Source organism: Rhipicephalus microplus, chromosome 7, assembly GCF_043290135.1.
Source record: "Rhipicephalus microplus isolate Deutch F79 chromosome 7, USDA_Rmic, whole genome shotgun sequence".
Classification (NCBI taxonomy): domain Eukaryota; kingdom Metazoa; phylum Arthropoda; class Arachnida; order Ixodida; family Ixodidae; genus Rhipicephalus; species Rhipicephalus microplus.
The window spans coordinates 128,613,867-128,630,946 of record NC_134706.1 but is presented as its reverse complement, the minus strand read 5'-3'; the positions used below and the strand labels follow the sequence as shown (position 1 = coordinate 128,630,946).

The window sequence follows — 17,080 nt, the reverse complement described above, 5'->3', positions numbered from 1 at the left end:
TCCGACTTCCTTAATATTGGGGAAGAACAGAAGCGCAATCCAGTGCTGCTTGATATCATCAGTCGTATGAACTCCTCCCCAAACGATGCTTCCGTCGATTACTTTGTCATTCAAAAGGGCGTGTTATACCGTCACAATTTCTGACCAGACGGGCCCGTCCTTCTCATTGTTGTGCCTCAGCATTTGCGCCACTGTGTTCTCACCGAACTTTACGATGCTCCCATGGCTGGACACCTTGGTGTATCCCGCACGTACGAGTGGGTCCAACGCCGTTTCTTCTGGCCAGACCTTGCTCGCTCGATACACTGATTAGTCACCACGTGTGACCTATGCCATTGTCGTAAAACACCGTCTGTGCTACCCGCTGGCCATCTTCACCCAATTGACATACCCACCGAACTATTTTACCGTGTTAGGTTAGACCTGCTTGGTCCTTTTCCCACATCAACATTGTGAAACAAATGGATAGCCCTTAGTACACTTCAGGAGTGCAGCGATGGCGTAGGGGTTAGAGCATCCGCCTCGGATGAAAAAGGTCCGTGGTTCGAATCCCGGTGCCTCGCAGTTCTCAACCGGATAAAAGAATCCGCGTGGTGATGGAACTGCATTAAAAGGCCTGGGGTGCGGCCTCACCGGTATCCACCACTGGGAACGCACTCCCTTACTAGAGAAGGATTGGCCACCCTGGTGCAGTACCTGGCCCCTACCTCCCACATGCATACGTCGAAAATACCTCACGGCCCTCAGTCCCCAGCAGCTGCGAAGCAACTGACCACGGCGGCGGTCAGATATGCAACGCAGCAGTGGGTGCTAAGAATCTCTGGATACGGACACGCCGTCATTGGAACCTGAACTTGGCAACGTTTAACGCTAGAACCTCATCTAGTGAGGGAAGCCTAGCTGTACTACTCGAAGAGCTAGAAGGTTTTAAATGGGATATAATAGGGCTCAGTGGGGTTAGGAGGACAGATGAGGCCTATACGGTGCTACAGAATGGGCACGTCCTTTGCTATCAGGGCTTGGCTGACAAACGAGAACTGTCAGTGGGGTTACAAATTCACAGAAACATAGCTGGCAACATATGGGATCACTATAACATTATGAAAAGGGTAATAGGTATCGCAATTAAACTGAATAAAATATACAAGATGAAGGTGCTACAGGCTTACGCGCCTACATTCAGCCATGATGACGCTTCAGTTAAAAGCTTCTATGAAGACGTGGAATCGGCAATGAGTAAGGTAAAAACACAGTATACTATACTGACGGGAGGCTTAAATGCAAAGGTAAAGAAGAAGCAGGCTGGAGACCAGGCAGTAGGAGATTATGGCATCGGACTAGAAACACCAGTGGAAAGCTACTAGTGGAATTCACAGAACGCAATAATTTACGGATTTTGAATACCTTCTACCGAAAACGAGAAAACCGAAAGTAGACATAAAGGAGCCCTAATGGCGAAAATACGAACGAAATAGACTTTATAATGAGTGCACACCCAGGCATCGTGCAGGATGTGGAAGTGGTTGGCAAGGTACGATACAGTGACCATGGAATGGTACGGTCTCGAATTCGCCTAGACTTGAAGAAGGAATGACAGATACTGATACGTAAGAAGCCAATCAATGTGCTAGCACTGAGAGGGAAAGTACAAGCATTCAGAGTCTTGCTTCAGAACAGGTACTCCGCTCTTAGTGAGGAAACCAAGCTTAGCGTAGATGCAATGAATGATAATCTGACGAGTATAGTTACGGAGTGTGCAGTGGAAGTTGGAGGCAAGGTAGTTAGGCAGCACACTGGCAAGCTTTCCCAGGAAACGAAGAATCTCATTAAGAAGGGTCAAATCATGAAAGCTCCCAGTACAAACAAAACAGAACTGGCAGAGCTTTCAAAGTTGGTTAATAGGCGTAAAGTATGCGAGGTAAGACGGTATAATATGGAGAGAATTGAACACGCTCTCAAAAACGGAGGAAGCGTCAAAGCAGTGAAGAGGAAACTTGGGATAGGGACAAAGAAGGCAAAATAACTACCAATATGGATAGGGTAGTTAAAATAGCGGAGGACTTTTACAGAGATCTGTGCAGTAGCCGGGACAACCACGACTTTAATACTATAAGAACTAGCAGTAACCCAGATGACACCCCACCAGTAATGATAGAAGAGGTCAGAAACTCTTTGGAGAGCATGCAAAGAGGCAAAGCTGCTGGTTAGGATCAGGTAACATCAGATCTGCTGAAAGATGGAAGACAGATTGTGTTAGAAAAACTAGCCACCCTGTTTACGAGGTGTCTCCTGACAGAAAGAGTACCAGAGTCTTGGAAGAACGCAAACATCATCTTAATACATAATAAAGGAGATGACAAGGACTTGAACAATTACAGGCCGATCAGCTTGCTCTCCGTCGTATACAAGCCATTTACAAAGGTAATTGCTAACAGAGCAAAAAACATTACAATTCAATCAACCAAATGAACAAGCAGGATTTCAAACAGGCTACTCAACAATCGACCACACTCATACTATCAATAAGGTAATAGAGAAATGTTCAGAATTAACCAACCACTATACATAGCCCTCATAGATTACGAGAAGGCATTTGATTCAGTCGAAATATCAGCCGTCGTGCAGACACTGCAGAATCGGCGTCGATGAAGTATATATAAACATCCTGCGAGAAATCTACAGCGGATCAACTGCTACCACAGTGCTTCATGAAGAAAGCAACAGAATACCAATAAAGAAGGGTGTAATGCAGGGGGATACAATCTCCGCAATGCTATTCACCGCGTGCTTACAGAAGGTTTTCAGAAGCCTAGAATGGGAACAGTTAGGGATAAGATTTAATGGAGAATACCTTAGTAACCTGCGCCTCGTCGATGACATTGCATTACTAAGTAACTCAGGGGACAAATTGCAGCTCACGATTACGGAGTTAGACAAGGAGAGCAGAAAGGCGGGTCTTAAAATTAATCTGCAGAAAACGAAAGTAATGTACAACAACCTCGGAAAAGAACAGAGCTTCGAGATAGGTAATAGTGCACTTCAAGTTGTAAAAGCGGTTATGACCTGTCTATTTAGGACAGGTAATAACGGCGGAGCCGAACCACGAGATTGAAGTAACCAGAAGACTAAAAATGGGGTGGAGCACATTTGGCAAGCACTCTCAAATTATGACAGGTAGATTGCCACTATCCCTCAAAAGAAAGGTATATAACAGCTGTATCTTGACGGTGCTTAGCTACAGAGCAGAAACCTGCAGACACACACAGAGGGTTCAGCTTAAATTGTAGATGACGCAGCGAGCAATAGAAAGAAAATTGGTAGGTGTAACCTTAAGAGACAAGAAGAGAGCAGAGTGGATTAGGGAACAAACAAGGGGGTTAAGGATATCATAGTTGACATGAACCAGAGGAAATAGACATGGGCTGGACATGTAGCGCGTAGACAGGATAACCACTAGTCATTAAGGGTAACTAACTGGATTCCCAGAGAAGGCAAGCGGGTTAGGGGGAGACAGAAGGTTAGGTGGGCAGATGAGATTAAGAAGTTTGCGGGTATAAATTGGCAGAAGCAAGCACAGGACCAGGTTAACTGGCGGAACATGGGAGAGGACTTTGTCCTGAAGTGCACGTATTCAGAATGATGATGAGCATGATGATGACGATGAAAATTGTCTGGTATGCATTCTCAGCCAGCATATTGTATCTAATAAGGTTTTAACACCAGTCTAATAATGCGAAGATGTTTGAAATCCTTTTCGACACTCCTTCAAGTCTTTTATTTGTGTTAAATACAGGGTGTCCGTAAGATCGCAGCGCACTTTCAGCTTGTCACAGGACATCAACAAAGCAAGATATAAATGTGAAATCTGCATCAAATTAAATTTCAAAAACACCAACTTTCGTATCTGTTCAATGCAAGTCTAATAGCCTCCATCATACCCTACACATGCACCTAAGAACTGGGGAGCTAGGTTGTAAGCCTTGGCTGGCGTTGCGTTTTCACTAGAACTGTTTCACTTTTGTAGTTAACGCGCGCACAAAGGTCACTGCAACCATTGTACAGTCTTCATTGGCGAAAAGGGCGCGCTTTTTAGACGCAGCGAAATAACAACTGAGACAGTTATTCGCGTTCATCTGTACCTGCGAGTACGTTTCGTGCGTCATTTGTGCGTTAGAAACGTGGGACACGTTTTGATCTGCTTGCCATTCGGCACGTAACCTTCAAGTTTGTTCATTGTTCATCTTTGCGGCAAAGCTGTGACTTATGTTATACTAGGGGCTAGTCATGCGCCGTCAGCGTCCCCAGCCTGCCCTCCTCCTCTGCCAGCCATCTGTGCATCACTTCCTCCTCTCAACGCAGCGCGCACTGCGCTCACTTCTCCCCTCCACGCGCAGCGCGACCTTTAGTTTTACGTGTGGAATCTGTATGCTAACGCGCCCATGCGCAAGCCGGGGCCAGCGCTCGCTATAAATAACCGTGTGTCGGGGCACTCCGCCCTTTGTCGTTTGGTTTGTGCGGTTGCTCTACATCCGATGTCGCTGGAGAAAACGTATGCTAACGAATCCGCAAACACACTTACTGACGTCCCTTGCAATGGCGTCAGCCAATGTGTTGGCGGAACCGCAAGCAATTCCGAAGACACTTCGTCCGTGGGCAAGGCCGCACTGAGAAGACCTCGCGATGCGGTGAGCAAGGCCACGTACTCATGCTCGTGTACTCAAAAACGGGAGTCGTCAGCGTCGAGCCCGGCACTCAACAACGTGCCAACGGTGAACACTGCGTCGCTAGCGTCTCCAGAGTCGACGTCATGAAGATGTACCTCGCGCCAGACTTATCGCGCGCCGCCATGGAGAAGTACGTCGACGAAGCTGGGGAAGAATACCTGAAACAACGACCGCAACGACGACCCTTTGTGATAGTTGGCGACTTCAACGTCGACGCCATCAAGGACGATTGGGTGGTTGACTACATGGAGTCGCGGCACTCGCTGAAACGAGCAAAGTGCGACGGCAAACATCATTCGACCACAGTTCGCGGGATTTGCATCGACCACGTCTTTGCGAATTTCAACCTTCAACCGCCCACCCTCCCACCCTCCACTTTACGGACCATAAGGCCATCTTGCTCAAAATACCCAAAGCGTCTCACCAATAAACAGCCTCTTCCGCAGCATACGTACGTGCGTGTTCACTCGTGTTCACTCGTGTTCACTCGTGTTCACTACTCGTGTAATGTGTAACGCATGCTTAGAGAATGTTTATTGCTATTTCTTGAAATATGTTTCCTGTTATGGTGAGCTGCTTACTGTGTTTTTTGCTTATTGTGTTATTAGTAATGTTGCTTGGGCTATCGGTCAGTTTGATAACTAGTATTACTCCCTGACATGTTGTTTTACTGATGCTATAGTAACCTCTTGTATGTATCCCCCTTATGTAATGCCCTCTGGGCTCTTAAGGTATTTAAATAAATAAATAAATAAATAACACACACGCATGTCGCAAATTACAAAACACATTTATCGCAGTTCAACATATATGCTCCGCATGCTAACCAGTGTTCCCACTTGGGAAACTGCCATCATTTTTTGGTTATTAATTCAAAATTTTTGTTCTTTAGTTGTTTTTCTGTTACCGCCCTGCCGTGGTGGATAGTGGTTAAGGTACTCGGCTACTGACCCGCAGGTCGTGGGATCAAATCCCGGCTGCGGCGGCGGCATTTTTGATGGAGGCAGAAATGCTGTAGGCCCGTGTGCCCAGATTCGGGTGCATGGAAAAGAACCCAAGGTAGTCAAAGTTTCCAGAGCCCTCCACTACAGCGTCTCTAAATATCTTATGGTGGTTTAGGGACGTTGTGCGCCAGATATCAATCAATCGCCTTTCCTGTGATCGATCGAATGTGCACCATGCTTTTAACGACAAACTGTAACCACGTACGTAAGTCACCTCTCCCTTATCTTTTAGGGAACCAGCCTGAAAAGGTAAAGGCAGGTGGAAAAACGTGTGTTCTCACGAATACAGAAATCTTGGCCAATGGCTTCAGTTTCTTCACAGCGGGGTAAGAATCAACGCACGTTCTAAAGCTTATTTGCTTGACGTTAAGTGGACGAAATGTTGTGGCCAGCGACTAGGAAGTCATTTGGACAACTACATGCTTAAATTCAACGAAACATTTTACAACAAAGTAATCACACACAAAGCGTGGTATATCACATCGTTGTCCAAAATGTTCACAGTGGCAAACGATAAGCCTTCTAATACTGTTATGGCTCAGCAGAAGAAAAACAGTACCTGAAGACGTAACATCTGAATGGAAACTCGCGGAATCGCAGTGCGTGCTCGCGTCTAGCAACTTCTAACAACATTGAAGAAGTTATGTACTGCATAACTTACAGGTTCGAGACGACAGGCTCATCGATGGCGTTTCTGTCATATCTTCTGGCGAAACACCAGGACATTCAGGACCGACTCAGAGAAGATGCCCTTGCCGTCCTCAAGAGAGACGTAGGTCGTTTTATGAACTATCTCTCCACAATTTTTTTCTATTCGCTCGTCATTCACAGTAAAAACGTGTTTTTTCAGGGTGCCTTCACGTACGACAACGTCTTTGGCATAAAATACCTGGACCAGATTATATCAGAATCTCTTCGCTTTTATTCGCCAGTCGTAGGGTGAGTCATTCTATGTAATTTTAATAGTTCTCTTCATTCAGAGCCGACAATCATTCGGGGTAATTGCCTGGATGATTCATGGAACGTGCTAACATTTATATCAAAAGTGGGGAAAGGATAACACCGTTCCTATCACATCATATAATATGTTTTCAGGTGCACTTCCACGTGTGTGAGTGTGTGTGCGTGTGTGTCTCTGTGTGCTACAGGGTCTCAATGGTAAACACTGTTTCACGTTTTAAACACTCGGCTAAAGACAGACATTTAGGTATCACCACCTTTTTCCTGTTTCTTTTTTTTTCAAATATTATTACGAGATTTCATGCGTGGTGGCACCAGGGGAGTAAATAAAAAATTGAAACATGTCCGCTAAGACAACACAATAATCTACGAATAGCCAACGAAATTGATCTGTTCATAACGTTCACACACTCTACCTACTGTAGTTCCCATGACGATAGTACTGTAATAAATATTTCCGAGGTTTCGCGTGCCAAAAGCTATATATAATATTCTGAGGCTCAGCAAAAACGGGGCTCTTCAAATTTTGAACTCCTAATGTTTTTTGACGTGCATGGCACCACAGAGTAAATTTGCCTCTACCATTTTGTGTCTATCTAAAATTCCATCGCCACGTCTTGAGTGGAACCCTCAACTCTCTGGTCGGCCGCCAAGCAGCATAAGCGTTAGACCAACATGGCGGCCCACAGATTTACCTAATTTGGACTTCAAATTTTACTAGTTTCGTTGCTACTTTCCTCACCGTCAAAAACTCAAAACATTGTATTCTCAAGTTCTCATGTCACAATGAACTACCATGCAATGACATGACCGATGCCACTACCATTGCTGTCACTTTTCGCTTTGTGACGTTGATTGAATTACTTACGCTGATTCTGTGCTTGGCAGGTTCACGACGAGAAGATGCGCTCGTGAATACGTGCACAAGGATATGAAAATACCCGCTGGAACCAGCATCGTTATCCCCAACCACCACCTGAGTCATGATCCGAATTTCTGGGAGAAACCCGAAGTCTTCGATCCCGAAAGGTTTTTCCCTTTTCTCTTACCATGTAAATTACCATAAAGCCAGCCGCTCAATGTGTCACACGTAGTCAAATTTACAAAGGTTGTCTGTTTGCTAGAATCTGTAGCCATTCAAATGCTTACTTCGATTGTATGTCCGATGCCACAATTTATCTGCAATTTAAGGCTCCATGCCGGACTTCCCTTCGCAATACATCGTTCACATGAACACATTTATGTCCACGTTGAACACATAGTATACGGTTTAACACGTCATTTTGTAAGTATCTACTCATGGCTGTTGATCACGAACGCTCAATGAATGATTATCCACCAAGAAGACTTCTAAGAAATTTTTTGCCTCTTGCAGCAGATGCTCATCTAAAGTCACGGTCACAGTAAGTATTGTAATGTGAGAGGTTTTCTGAAAAATTTCAATTTTTTTGCGTGCCAGAACCTCTGTAAATGGAGCAGGCAGGGTCACCTAAATCTCGACTCCTCCAGATAAATGCAGTTAAAAAAGCAGAACAAATTATCGGCCTATGCTTTCACGAATAGTTTTATAACGTAAAAAGATACAGCAACGTGTTTCATGTATCGCTTAGCGATGTTATACTACTTTTATATCTACAGCGAGGGTATTCATGGAGTTGTACAAAATATACTCTTGGTACTGATTGGTTGTCTACAGGCTGAGATTTATTTTCCACTGCAAAATGCATATATGACCAATTCCAAAATATAGCCGTGTCACGAACATTGTACCCCTGTCTCTTATGTTTCCGTCATTTTTTTTCTTTCTGTAAGGAATAAATAATAAAACATACTACACTGCTGCTGTCGCACTTAAAACATGCATGAATTGAAACAGGCAGCGACAATGGGGAGCCCTATTATTTCTGAATGTTTCAGTTTCTGTTTCAGCATGAAAGTGATGCATTAGGTCTACAAATATGTAATTCCTGCCTGTTACTCTTAACACCCACTGGTTATCTTGCTACATGCACTGCCTATGTCCATTTATTTTTCCCTTCGAGCAATCTGTCTTAAGCACACATTTGTTCCCTGCCCCACTTAACTCTCCCATGTAGCCTGGAGACCTGCAATGTTGCTGAGGTCCAATTCCCGAAGAGATATTTTTACTGAATGCCACATTTCTGGAGGTATAGAAAGCAAATATTTATTCACAGCGATTCGTCCTTGTTCTGTCAACACTGGATATTGCTTTTATACTTATTTTCTCGAAGGTTATTATTTTTTGCAGGTGTTTTCTATATATTGCTCCTAACACACTGTTCTTCACTGACTCATTATTTCGCTCTCTCCTTGTCTCTTAACGTGCATAGTTTTAAATGTGAAGCATTTCTTTGCGAACTACGGCGACTTTGAGCGTTTCAATCTACCTATCTATCGATCGATCGATCGATCGATCTATCCACCTATCTATCCGCCTACGACTTTTAGCTCTTGTGGCCGTTTCGATAATTGTATCGATACCAAACTTGATATGGCACAACATGGCTGTACGAAGAACGTATTTGACAAGTCACAACATGAAAATTATGGCATGTATGTCATGAATGTCATGATTTACATTTCATGGTCCTGCAGCTCTTGTGATGGTTTCGTTCACATGGCAAGTTGCAAAACTGGTATGGTAAGACATGATTGCATGGCGAACACAAGCGACTGACCCTAACATGAAAATAAAGACATACGAGTCATGAAACAACGTGCCTACATGCCATGCTCATGATGCGCTCATGGCCGTTTCGCTAGCGTCATATATACCAAATTTGGTATTACGGTACGTGAATGGATGACGAAGGTATTTGAATGGTGCAAATATGATAATTATTACATGCGTGTCATGTAACAACATGACTACATGCCACGCTCATGATGCGCTGGAGGTCGTTCCGCTAGCGTCACTTTTACCAAATTTTGTATTACGGTACGTCAATGGATGACGAAAGTATGATACTGGTGTAGACAGGGTAAACATGAGATGCGTTTCATGTAACAACATGACTACATGCTATGCTCATGATGCGCTTGCGGCCGTTCTGCTAGCTTCATATGTACCAAACTTGGTATGACGCGATGCGAACGGACGACATAGGTAAATGACACATCCAAACATCATAATCACGTCATGCGTGTCATGCAACAACACGACTACATTTCACACTCATGATGCACTCGGGGCCGTTTCACTAGCTTCACATATGCCAAATTTGGTATTACGTGACGCCAATGGATGATGAAGATATGTGACTGGTGCAAACATGATAATCATGAGATGCGTGTCATGTGAGAACATGACTACACGCTACCATCAAGGAGCCAATACATTTCGACGTGACGTGGTGCGCCGGCACGCCTGCGTTGCCATGCCAGGCGTCGGTCCTGCCATGTACTCGCAGGCGCCCGCCACGCTGCGTTGCTTTGACGCATGCGCGTTTCAGCGCGTCCAGCGTCCCTCCGTCGCAAAAAACGGGAGACGCAGTGTTGTCGGGGTAACGCATCGGCACGAAAAGCAGCCTGTCTGTCGCATTTCGTGCCGGTTTCCATCGGGCCGCACCAACGGACGCTGGTCGTACCTGGCGCCAGAATATAGAGTGCTCGCGTTTCCCTAACGTAGCGTCGCTGTGCCCAGCGTGCGCGCGCGTCAACGCTACATTAGAGTACATCGTGCCCTTTATGATACACTCGTGGCCGTTTTGCTAGCTTCACACATACCAAATTTGGCGTTACGTGACGGCAATAAATGACGAAATATATGACTGGTGCAAACATGATAATACTGACACGCGTGGCATGTGAGAACATGACAGCATACCACGCACATAGCGTGCTCGCGGCCGCTTCACTAGCTCCACATAGACTACATTTGGTATTACGTGACGTGACTAGATGACGAAGGTAAAAGACACATCCAAACATGCTATTCATGACACGGAAGTCATGTATGGCATCATTTACCTCCACTTCGTAACGTTGTGCTGACATATCAATATTTCTCATTTGTGCTTCGCATATCATCGATTCCCACTGTACAAGGGATCTCCCATCTTTTCTTTTTGTGATTTGTTGCCTGGTCCTCGATCTGCGTTGAGCCAAAGAGAAGACAAGGCTCCACGAGAAGGCAAGTGTGCGAGGGGGAGGCAGAGCCTTGGGTCGGCCAATGAGCTCGTGGTGGCAATATTGCCGTAGCAAGCACACGGCTGGCTCAGTTGCAGAATTATATACGATGTTTTATTTTCTCGGCAGAAGCCCTAATCAGGCTGATGACGATTCTGTTTCAATCATCATCAACGTCAGCCATCATGATCTTACTTCTTTATTCCAACTTGTCTTGCAGATTCAGCCCACAAAATAAAGGCCTTGTTGATCCCGTGGTGTACCAGCCTTTCGGTCAGGGCCCCCGCAACTGCGTCGGCATGAGATTTGCCCAGCTGGAGATGAAACTAACTATGGCGAAATTATTGGCAAAATACAAGCTTCTTCTGGATGAACGTCACATTAAGGTTTGTGCGCTTTTTCCTGAATAATGTTTTCAGCATTTCAAAGAACCCCAAGTGTAGATTTCGTCTCCATCAATCATAATTCAAGTATGCATTCATACAGAAGCGAGACTTTTCAGCTTCGGTGGTTTTATCCGTAACCAAACATTCATTTTGCCAATCCCCCCTAATTGTTATTAGTGACGCAAGTTAACTTGAGGCGGTAAATGACCAAAACAATAATTTTGTCTATCACACTTAATAGTTATTAGCAACGCAAATGAATTTGAGTCAGCAAAAGAGAGCTCCCTTATGTCTCCTATTGTGCACTTGCGGTGTTTCTAAATCACTAGCATGTTTACCCACACACCCAGTTTTACATTCACCTATATTCAATTTAAACATGTTAGCATGAAGCCCCAGCAAGAAAGCATGGGCAATTGTGCGATTTTAATGTTAATTTTTTTTTTCATCTCAGTGCCAATATAAACTAATCGTTATCAAATTTTCCGAAATTCCAATTCCGAAATTAATCGTTTTATTTGTGTGTTCTTTTTGTGGCTCTTTATTTTTGCACTGCAGTTTTGCAGGAATAACAAACGCCCTGACTTGAACATTGTGACTGAACAGCGAAAAACACGGCCCAGTGTCAGCAAGCATGCAGGACGCAGCACTGTTTTGTCACAGTGTTCATAAACCTTCTAGCCTGCTGATGAATCCTTGTTTCTTTATTTGGCAGTGGAAGCCCGATATCCATAGGTATAGTTTGAAAGCATTCAGGTACAGAGAAAACTTGGGCAGTCATCTACCCCACAGTTACACAAAAAAATACCATAATGCTAAAGGGCCAAGCCACTGCTGGTGCTCTGCTTTCTTCTCGGGTGCCAAGAAGATTAGCAACGTCAGAGGAAGGCTGAAGACGGAGACACTTAAGGCAGATGGCATCAATGCACCTGAAGACATCAGCGTGATACGTTCACAGATTTCTTCGTTTTAGTCTGCGTACGTCGCCCCGCCGCGGTGGTCTAGTGGCTAAGGTACTCGGCTGCTGACCCGCAGGTTGCGGGTTCAAATCCCGGCTGCGGTGGCTGCATTTTCGATGGAGGCGGAAATGTCGTAGGCCCGTGTGATCAGATTTGAGTGCACGTTAAAGAACCCCAGGTGGTCAAAATTTCCGGAGCCCTCCGTTACGGCGTCTCTCATAATCATATGGTGGTTTTGGGACGTTAAACCCCACAAATCCATCATCAATCTACGTACGTCATCGCCGAAAAAAACAAGGCATGCTCAAGTGTCCACATTCAGGTTTACTTCACTTCCCAACGTAAAATGTGTTAGGATCGAATCTTCTCCTTAAAAATTTCGTATTTCATTTTGCTCAGCACGTTTCCAAGAGGCACGCTGGATCGGGTGCATACGTGTTTTTTTTCCTCAGTTCTTGCACATGCGTAGTTATAATTATGGAAGTGTTTTATGCTTATCAGACTCAATTAGAAGTTGGGCGTCTTTCCTATCTGCACCCGCTTTCAACGACCTAGTTTCATTATCAAGTTTTCACTCTTCAAAACCACGCAAGCGCTACACGAAAACACAAGGCTGAATTTAGTGCCAGTACATGGTGTTCTCATGTTTTTCCTGTCCTTTTCGTGCTACTTTTTTCCCATTGTCATGAACCAAGTCGTACAACAGAATGTTTTGCTAAATCTGCCCATCGTTTAATGTTTCAGGAGAAAGACTTGAAGCTAGAGTCTACTTTCATATTCGCGAAGCCTAAGGATGGCATCTGGCTCAAGATCAAAAAAGTTATCTAATAACGCTTTTTTTATCCAAAACTAACAGCATTATTTGACTTTATTCTGCTACACGAGTGTTTCTCCAACATATTACTCAGTCTATGTATAATAAAACTCTTTGTGTCATAACATTTTGTAAGCTGTCAATCATATCGTCGACTCGCGGAAGCATCTGCTTGCTCTGAATGCAATAGCTGCGCACAGTCGTGAAATGTTCAATTTTTTTTAGATTGCACTTACGCTGTGAAGAAACGAGGCAAGGCATCACTGCTGTTGTTATTGTTATCCCCCGTGACCTGAAGTCAACAAATTTGCACAGCGCGAGAAGACGAGTAGTTTCTGGGTAACTACAGAAGGAAGACACAAGCACAAGAAAAATTATTGACTTCTTCTCCATGTGTCTTCCTTTTGTAGTTACGCTATAACAACTCGTTTTCTTGCGCTGTGGAAATACGTTGATTTGAAATCATCATTAAGCCTAAGCATCCGTCTTATCGAGTGACCTGCTACTGTCATTTGATTCTTTAAGCAGCGTCACAAATCTGTGCAAGCATTTCACATAACTCCTGTGCATGGACCTAATGTCACTTATGTCACGGTAAGGAAACAAGAGAGACAGAGTGAGAGAGGAGTAATTTAAAAACAGGTAGTTTATCCAGATATGTGTTTCGTATTTTGGCAGCAGTTTTTTTTCTATAAGCATAGCTTTTCCAATTACATTACGGCACATAACCAGTGACCTATAATTAATAATTTGCTGTGACAGCATCGTGGCAAACTTCTGTGTTCTTTACGGACATTTTGCTTGTGTATTTACAATTGGTGAACTCTTGTGTTCAGTGAACTATAGCTTTTATAGACATCCAGGAACGAAGTGAGCTAGTGTCCATTCATGTGCCCATTTGTATAGCCTTGTCATCAGACACTGCTGGGCAACAATATTTTTATATGTTTGTAGAGGATCAGTAACTTTGATGGTTCGGCTAGTTGGTGATAGTTTGTTTACTTATGAAGCAGCGCGCGGAGGCAAGCACAGAAGGAATGAAAGGACACCGCTGGCCTCGCGATCAGTTTATTTCGTGGAAAGGACATTATTTTTATACATGATAGCGTACCACGTGCTACAATGACGATCAGTCGCAGCATATTTTTAAAAAATTACACTAAGAAATTGCCTGAACTAATCGATGCTTGGCTAAGACTGTCATCTTTGTGTGTGTGTGTGTGGGGGGGGTGATGTTGAATGCCTAAATAACTTCATTGGTCACAGAGGAATACCCGCAGACTCAAATTGGTGGTGACACCTTATTTTAGGCATTTATTTTGAAAGCTGCTTGCCCTGTAATCTTAATGTGTGTAAGGGGTGTGATGGAGTGCAAAAAAATATTCATGAATGGACGACAAAGTATTGCAGAGAGGAATATTAAATACCAGCACACAAACGTTGTCAGTGGCCAGTCACTATTCGCCACTTGCTCAGTTTGTTATTTTTTTATAAGAAACGGTTGCAAACCCTTTTAGCGACTAGCATTGAAGGTCATGCTGCCAATGCCTTCAAATTTCGTTTTATGTGATCTTGAAGTGGCGAAGCCCACGAATCTTATACACATGCGGTATACGAGTGCCAGGTTGCGAGAGTATACTGGTAATCGAAGGGCACCGCAAGCACGTCAGCCGGGCAACTCGCGGCCCACAGGATACTCGACCCGCGGCTGAAGAGACGAAGGTATACTGAAAACATATTCGTCGCTACTCCTATACATTACCGACTGGAGCAACGGGTGTGCCCTCCACCATGTCCAGAACCATAAGAAAGCAGGAATCATGTATTCAGACTTCTCTAGAGCATCAGATACACTCATAGAACACTCATTCACCATCTGTACACAACGAAACATGGGTACATAGCCCGCTATGCAGTGCACCGAATACCCTGGCGCACCTGTTTCTTGAATGCCAGTGTCATGCGAGCCGCATTATGCAACCAGAGACAACTGACGCAGTACAAACGAGCGACAAGCACCTAAGCGAAAACTTTGCACCATCTGCCGCTAAATATAACAATGTGCAGAAAGCAGCAGGCTTTAACATTGACACTAGTGGCGACGTTGACGTTGGGACTCATCGCGGCATTTCCCTGAAGATAAACCTGAGTAGGCGCAAAGCACGTAGCGATAGAACGATGTTCACTACTGGAACATGGCAATCGCTGCTAATGAGCAGTCAGAGACAGAAGACTCCGCTTGGGCACACACCCACAGTTCGCTTTTAGTTAACGCTCATGTGGCAAAGTTTTAATTATTGCGGAATGAATCCATCAATTCGCGGGTGGTTTTATCGCTTTGGTTTTATGGAAAATTTGACACTTTTTTGTGGATGCTACTGTCCTATAAAAGCATAGCGATAAAACCACCCGCGAATTAATCGAATCATTCCACATTAGGAAGTGCGGCGAAACAAGTGTTAGCCACCCCTTCATTGCCATTTCAGAGAAAAAACACTTATATGGTAAAAACTGCGCTACTATTTTTTGGTTAATTCAGCCGCTTGTGTATATTTTTTTGTCTTTTCTGTTTGGGCACATGCGCCTTGATGATATTTTTACGAATTTTTGCGGAATAGCGTTAGCTTTCTAGTTTTTTAGGCGAGAAAACTTGCATCATTTGACAATTTTTGTAAGCTATATATGTGTTTCACCTTCCATAAACTTTCGGTTGCGAGTGTGCGCTTGTGTTGTTTGTCTATGCTCCAGTCGATGTTACGTACTGCTCCCCACTTCTATCTTTCATAATGAACTGCAACCAACTAGCCCAAATTAGTGTTTTGCTTCCCGTACTAGCGCGGTTGAACCCGTGACGCAACCCGAGCGAAGCAACGCTGCGGCTTCACATCCCCTCAGGGTTCCCTTCGGGAAGATATCGCTACCTTTTCCTTTGTAGGCGAAAATGCTTGAGGCCCAATTACCTCGGTGCGCGTTAAGAAACTCCAGGTGGTTAAAATTTCCAGAGCCCTCCACTACGGCATCTCTAGTAATCATATCGTGGTCTCACAACGTTACCGTGAACCCAGATATCATTAGGAAGTGTGTCTTGGAGGCATGTCTAGTTTTCCGAAGAAGTTGATGGTAACCATGTCAACAATATTCCATAGGCTCCATTGTTTCAGGGGGGGGGGGGGGGGGGGGGCTGCCTGCGCGCCATGGTGTAGGCCGTGCTGAACTTTGACTCCATTGATTTTCGGCTTGAACCACGGGCAAGTTCACTGTACCTCGTCAAGACCAGCATCGTTCGCTACGGCAACTCACTGGCAACACGTGGATACAAGCATAATTCAGGTGGGCCGGTTTTCAGCAACTTTACGGCTGATTGTCACCCGACTACGTTGGAGACGCCATTCAGCGAAACAGCGACGCCGATGTCTGGCAGCGTGAAACCGGCTTTCCGAGGCGACATGGCTGCCTCTACGCTCACCCAGCGTAGATACGACCCCCATTATATGGCGTGGGAGAGGATTACGCCTTCCGAAACTCCAAACACTGCTTCCTTACCGAGGTTTCGGAGCCTATAGACTCCTGATGTAACAAGTTTTCAAGGTAGCGTCACTCATTATTCTCGCGCCGTCCTCCTCACTCTCTCGTTTGCCCCTCCTATTTAGGGGCGAAGCTCCTTAAAGCCGAACCCGTATGTCCTTTGTAGCCGTTGTAGTGTGTAACAAGTATAACATTTTTACCTCCAAGGTGGTGCTGGTAAGAGATTTCTTCCGTGCCTTGTTGAACAATAAGAAATAGTGCTCAATGTACATGCCAATGGCTGCTAATGGGGAATGAGAGACAGCAGCATTCGGCTTTTAGTTAACGCGCACGCTGCGATTCCCGTTAGCAGTCATTGGCATGTACATTGAGAACTATCTGACCAGAAAGGGTTGCTACGTTATACTCGCTGGGTGTAACCTCCTTAGTATTAGAAAAGTTTAGCGAGCGTTTAGCCGCGGTGCCATGAATACAATGAAGTAGTATACACCATGAACTCGAGGTGCCTAAAGGTGGGAAGTAGATACGAAGCGCAAGCCATAAGAAAGTAAAAGCCGAA

The 17,080-nt window shown here is 44.6% G+C and overlaps 1 protein-coding gene across 1 annotated transcript in view; it reads left to right on the top strand.

Moving 5' to 3' along the window:
* LOC119182255 (cytochrome P450 3A8-like) overlaps positions 1-13,121 on the top strand; it is a 42,798-nt gene extending 29,677 nt beyond the window's left edge. The window contains exons 9-14 of the mRNA XM_075868290.1: positions 5,961-6,054; positions 6,392-6,500; positions 6,579-6,667; positions 7,577-7,717; positions 11,058-11,223; positions 12,927-13,121. Coding sequence (XP_075724405.1) covers positions 5,961-6,054; positions 6,392-6,500; positions 6,579-6,667; positions 7,577-7,717; positions 11,058-11,223; positions 12,927-13,010 — 683 coding nt within the window. The 3' untranslated portion in view covers positions 13,011-13,121. The remainder of the gene's footprint in view (positions 1-5,960; positions 6,055-6,391; positions 6,501-6,578; positions 6,668-7,576; positions 7,718-11,057; positions 11,224-12,926) is intronic.
* The last annotated feature ends 3,959 nt before the right edge of the window (positions 13,122-17,080 follow it).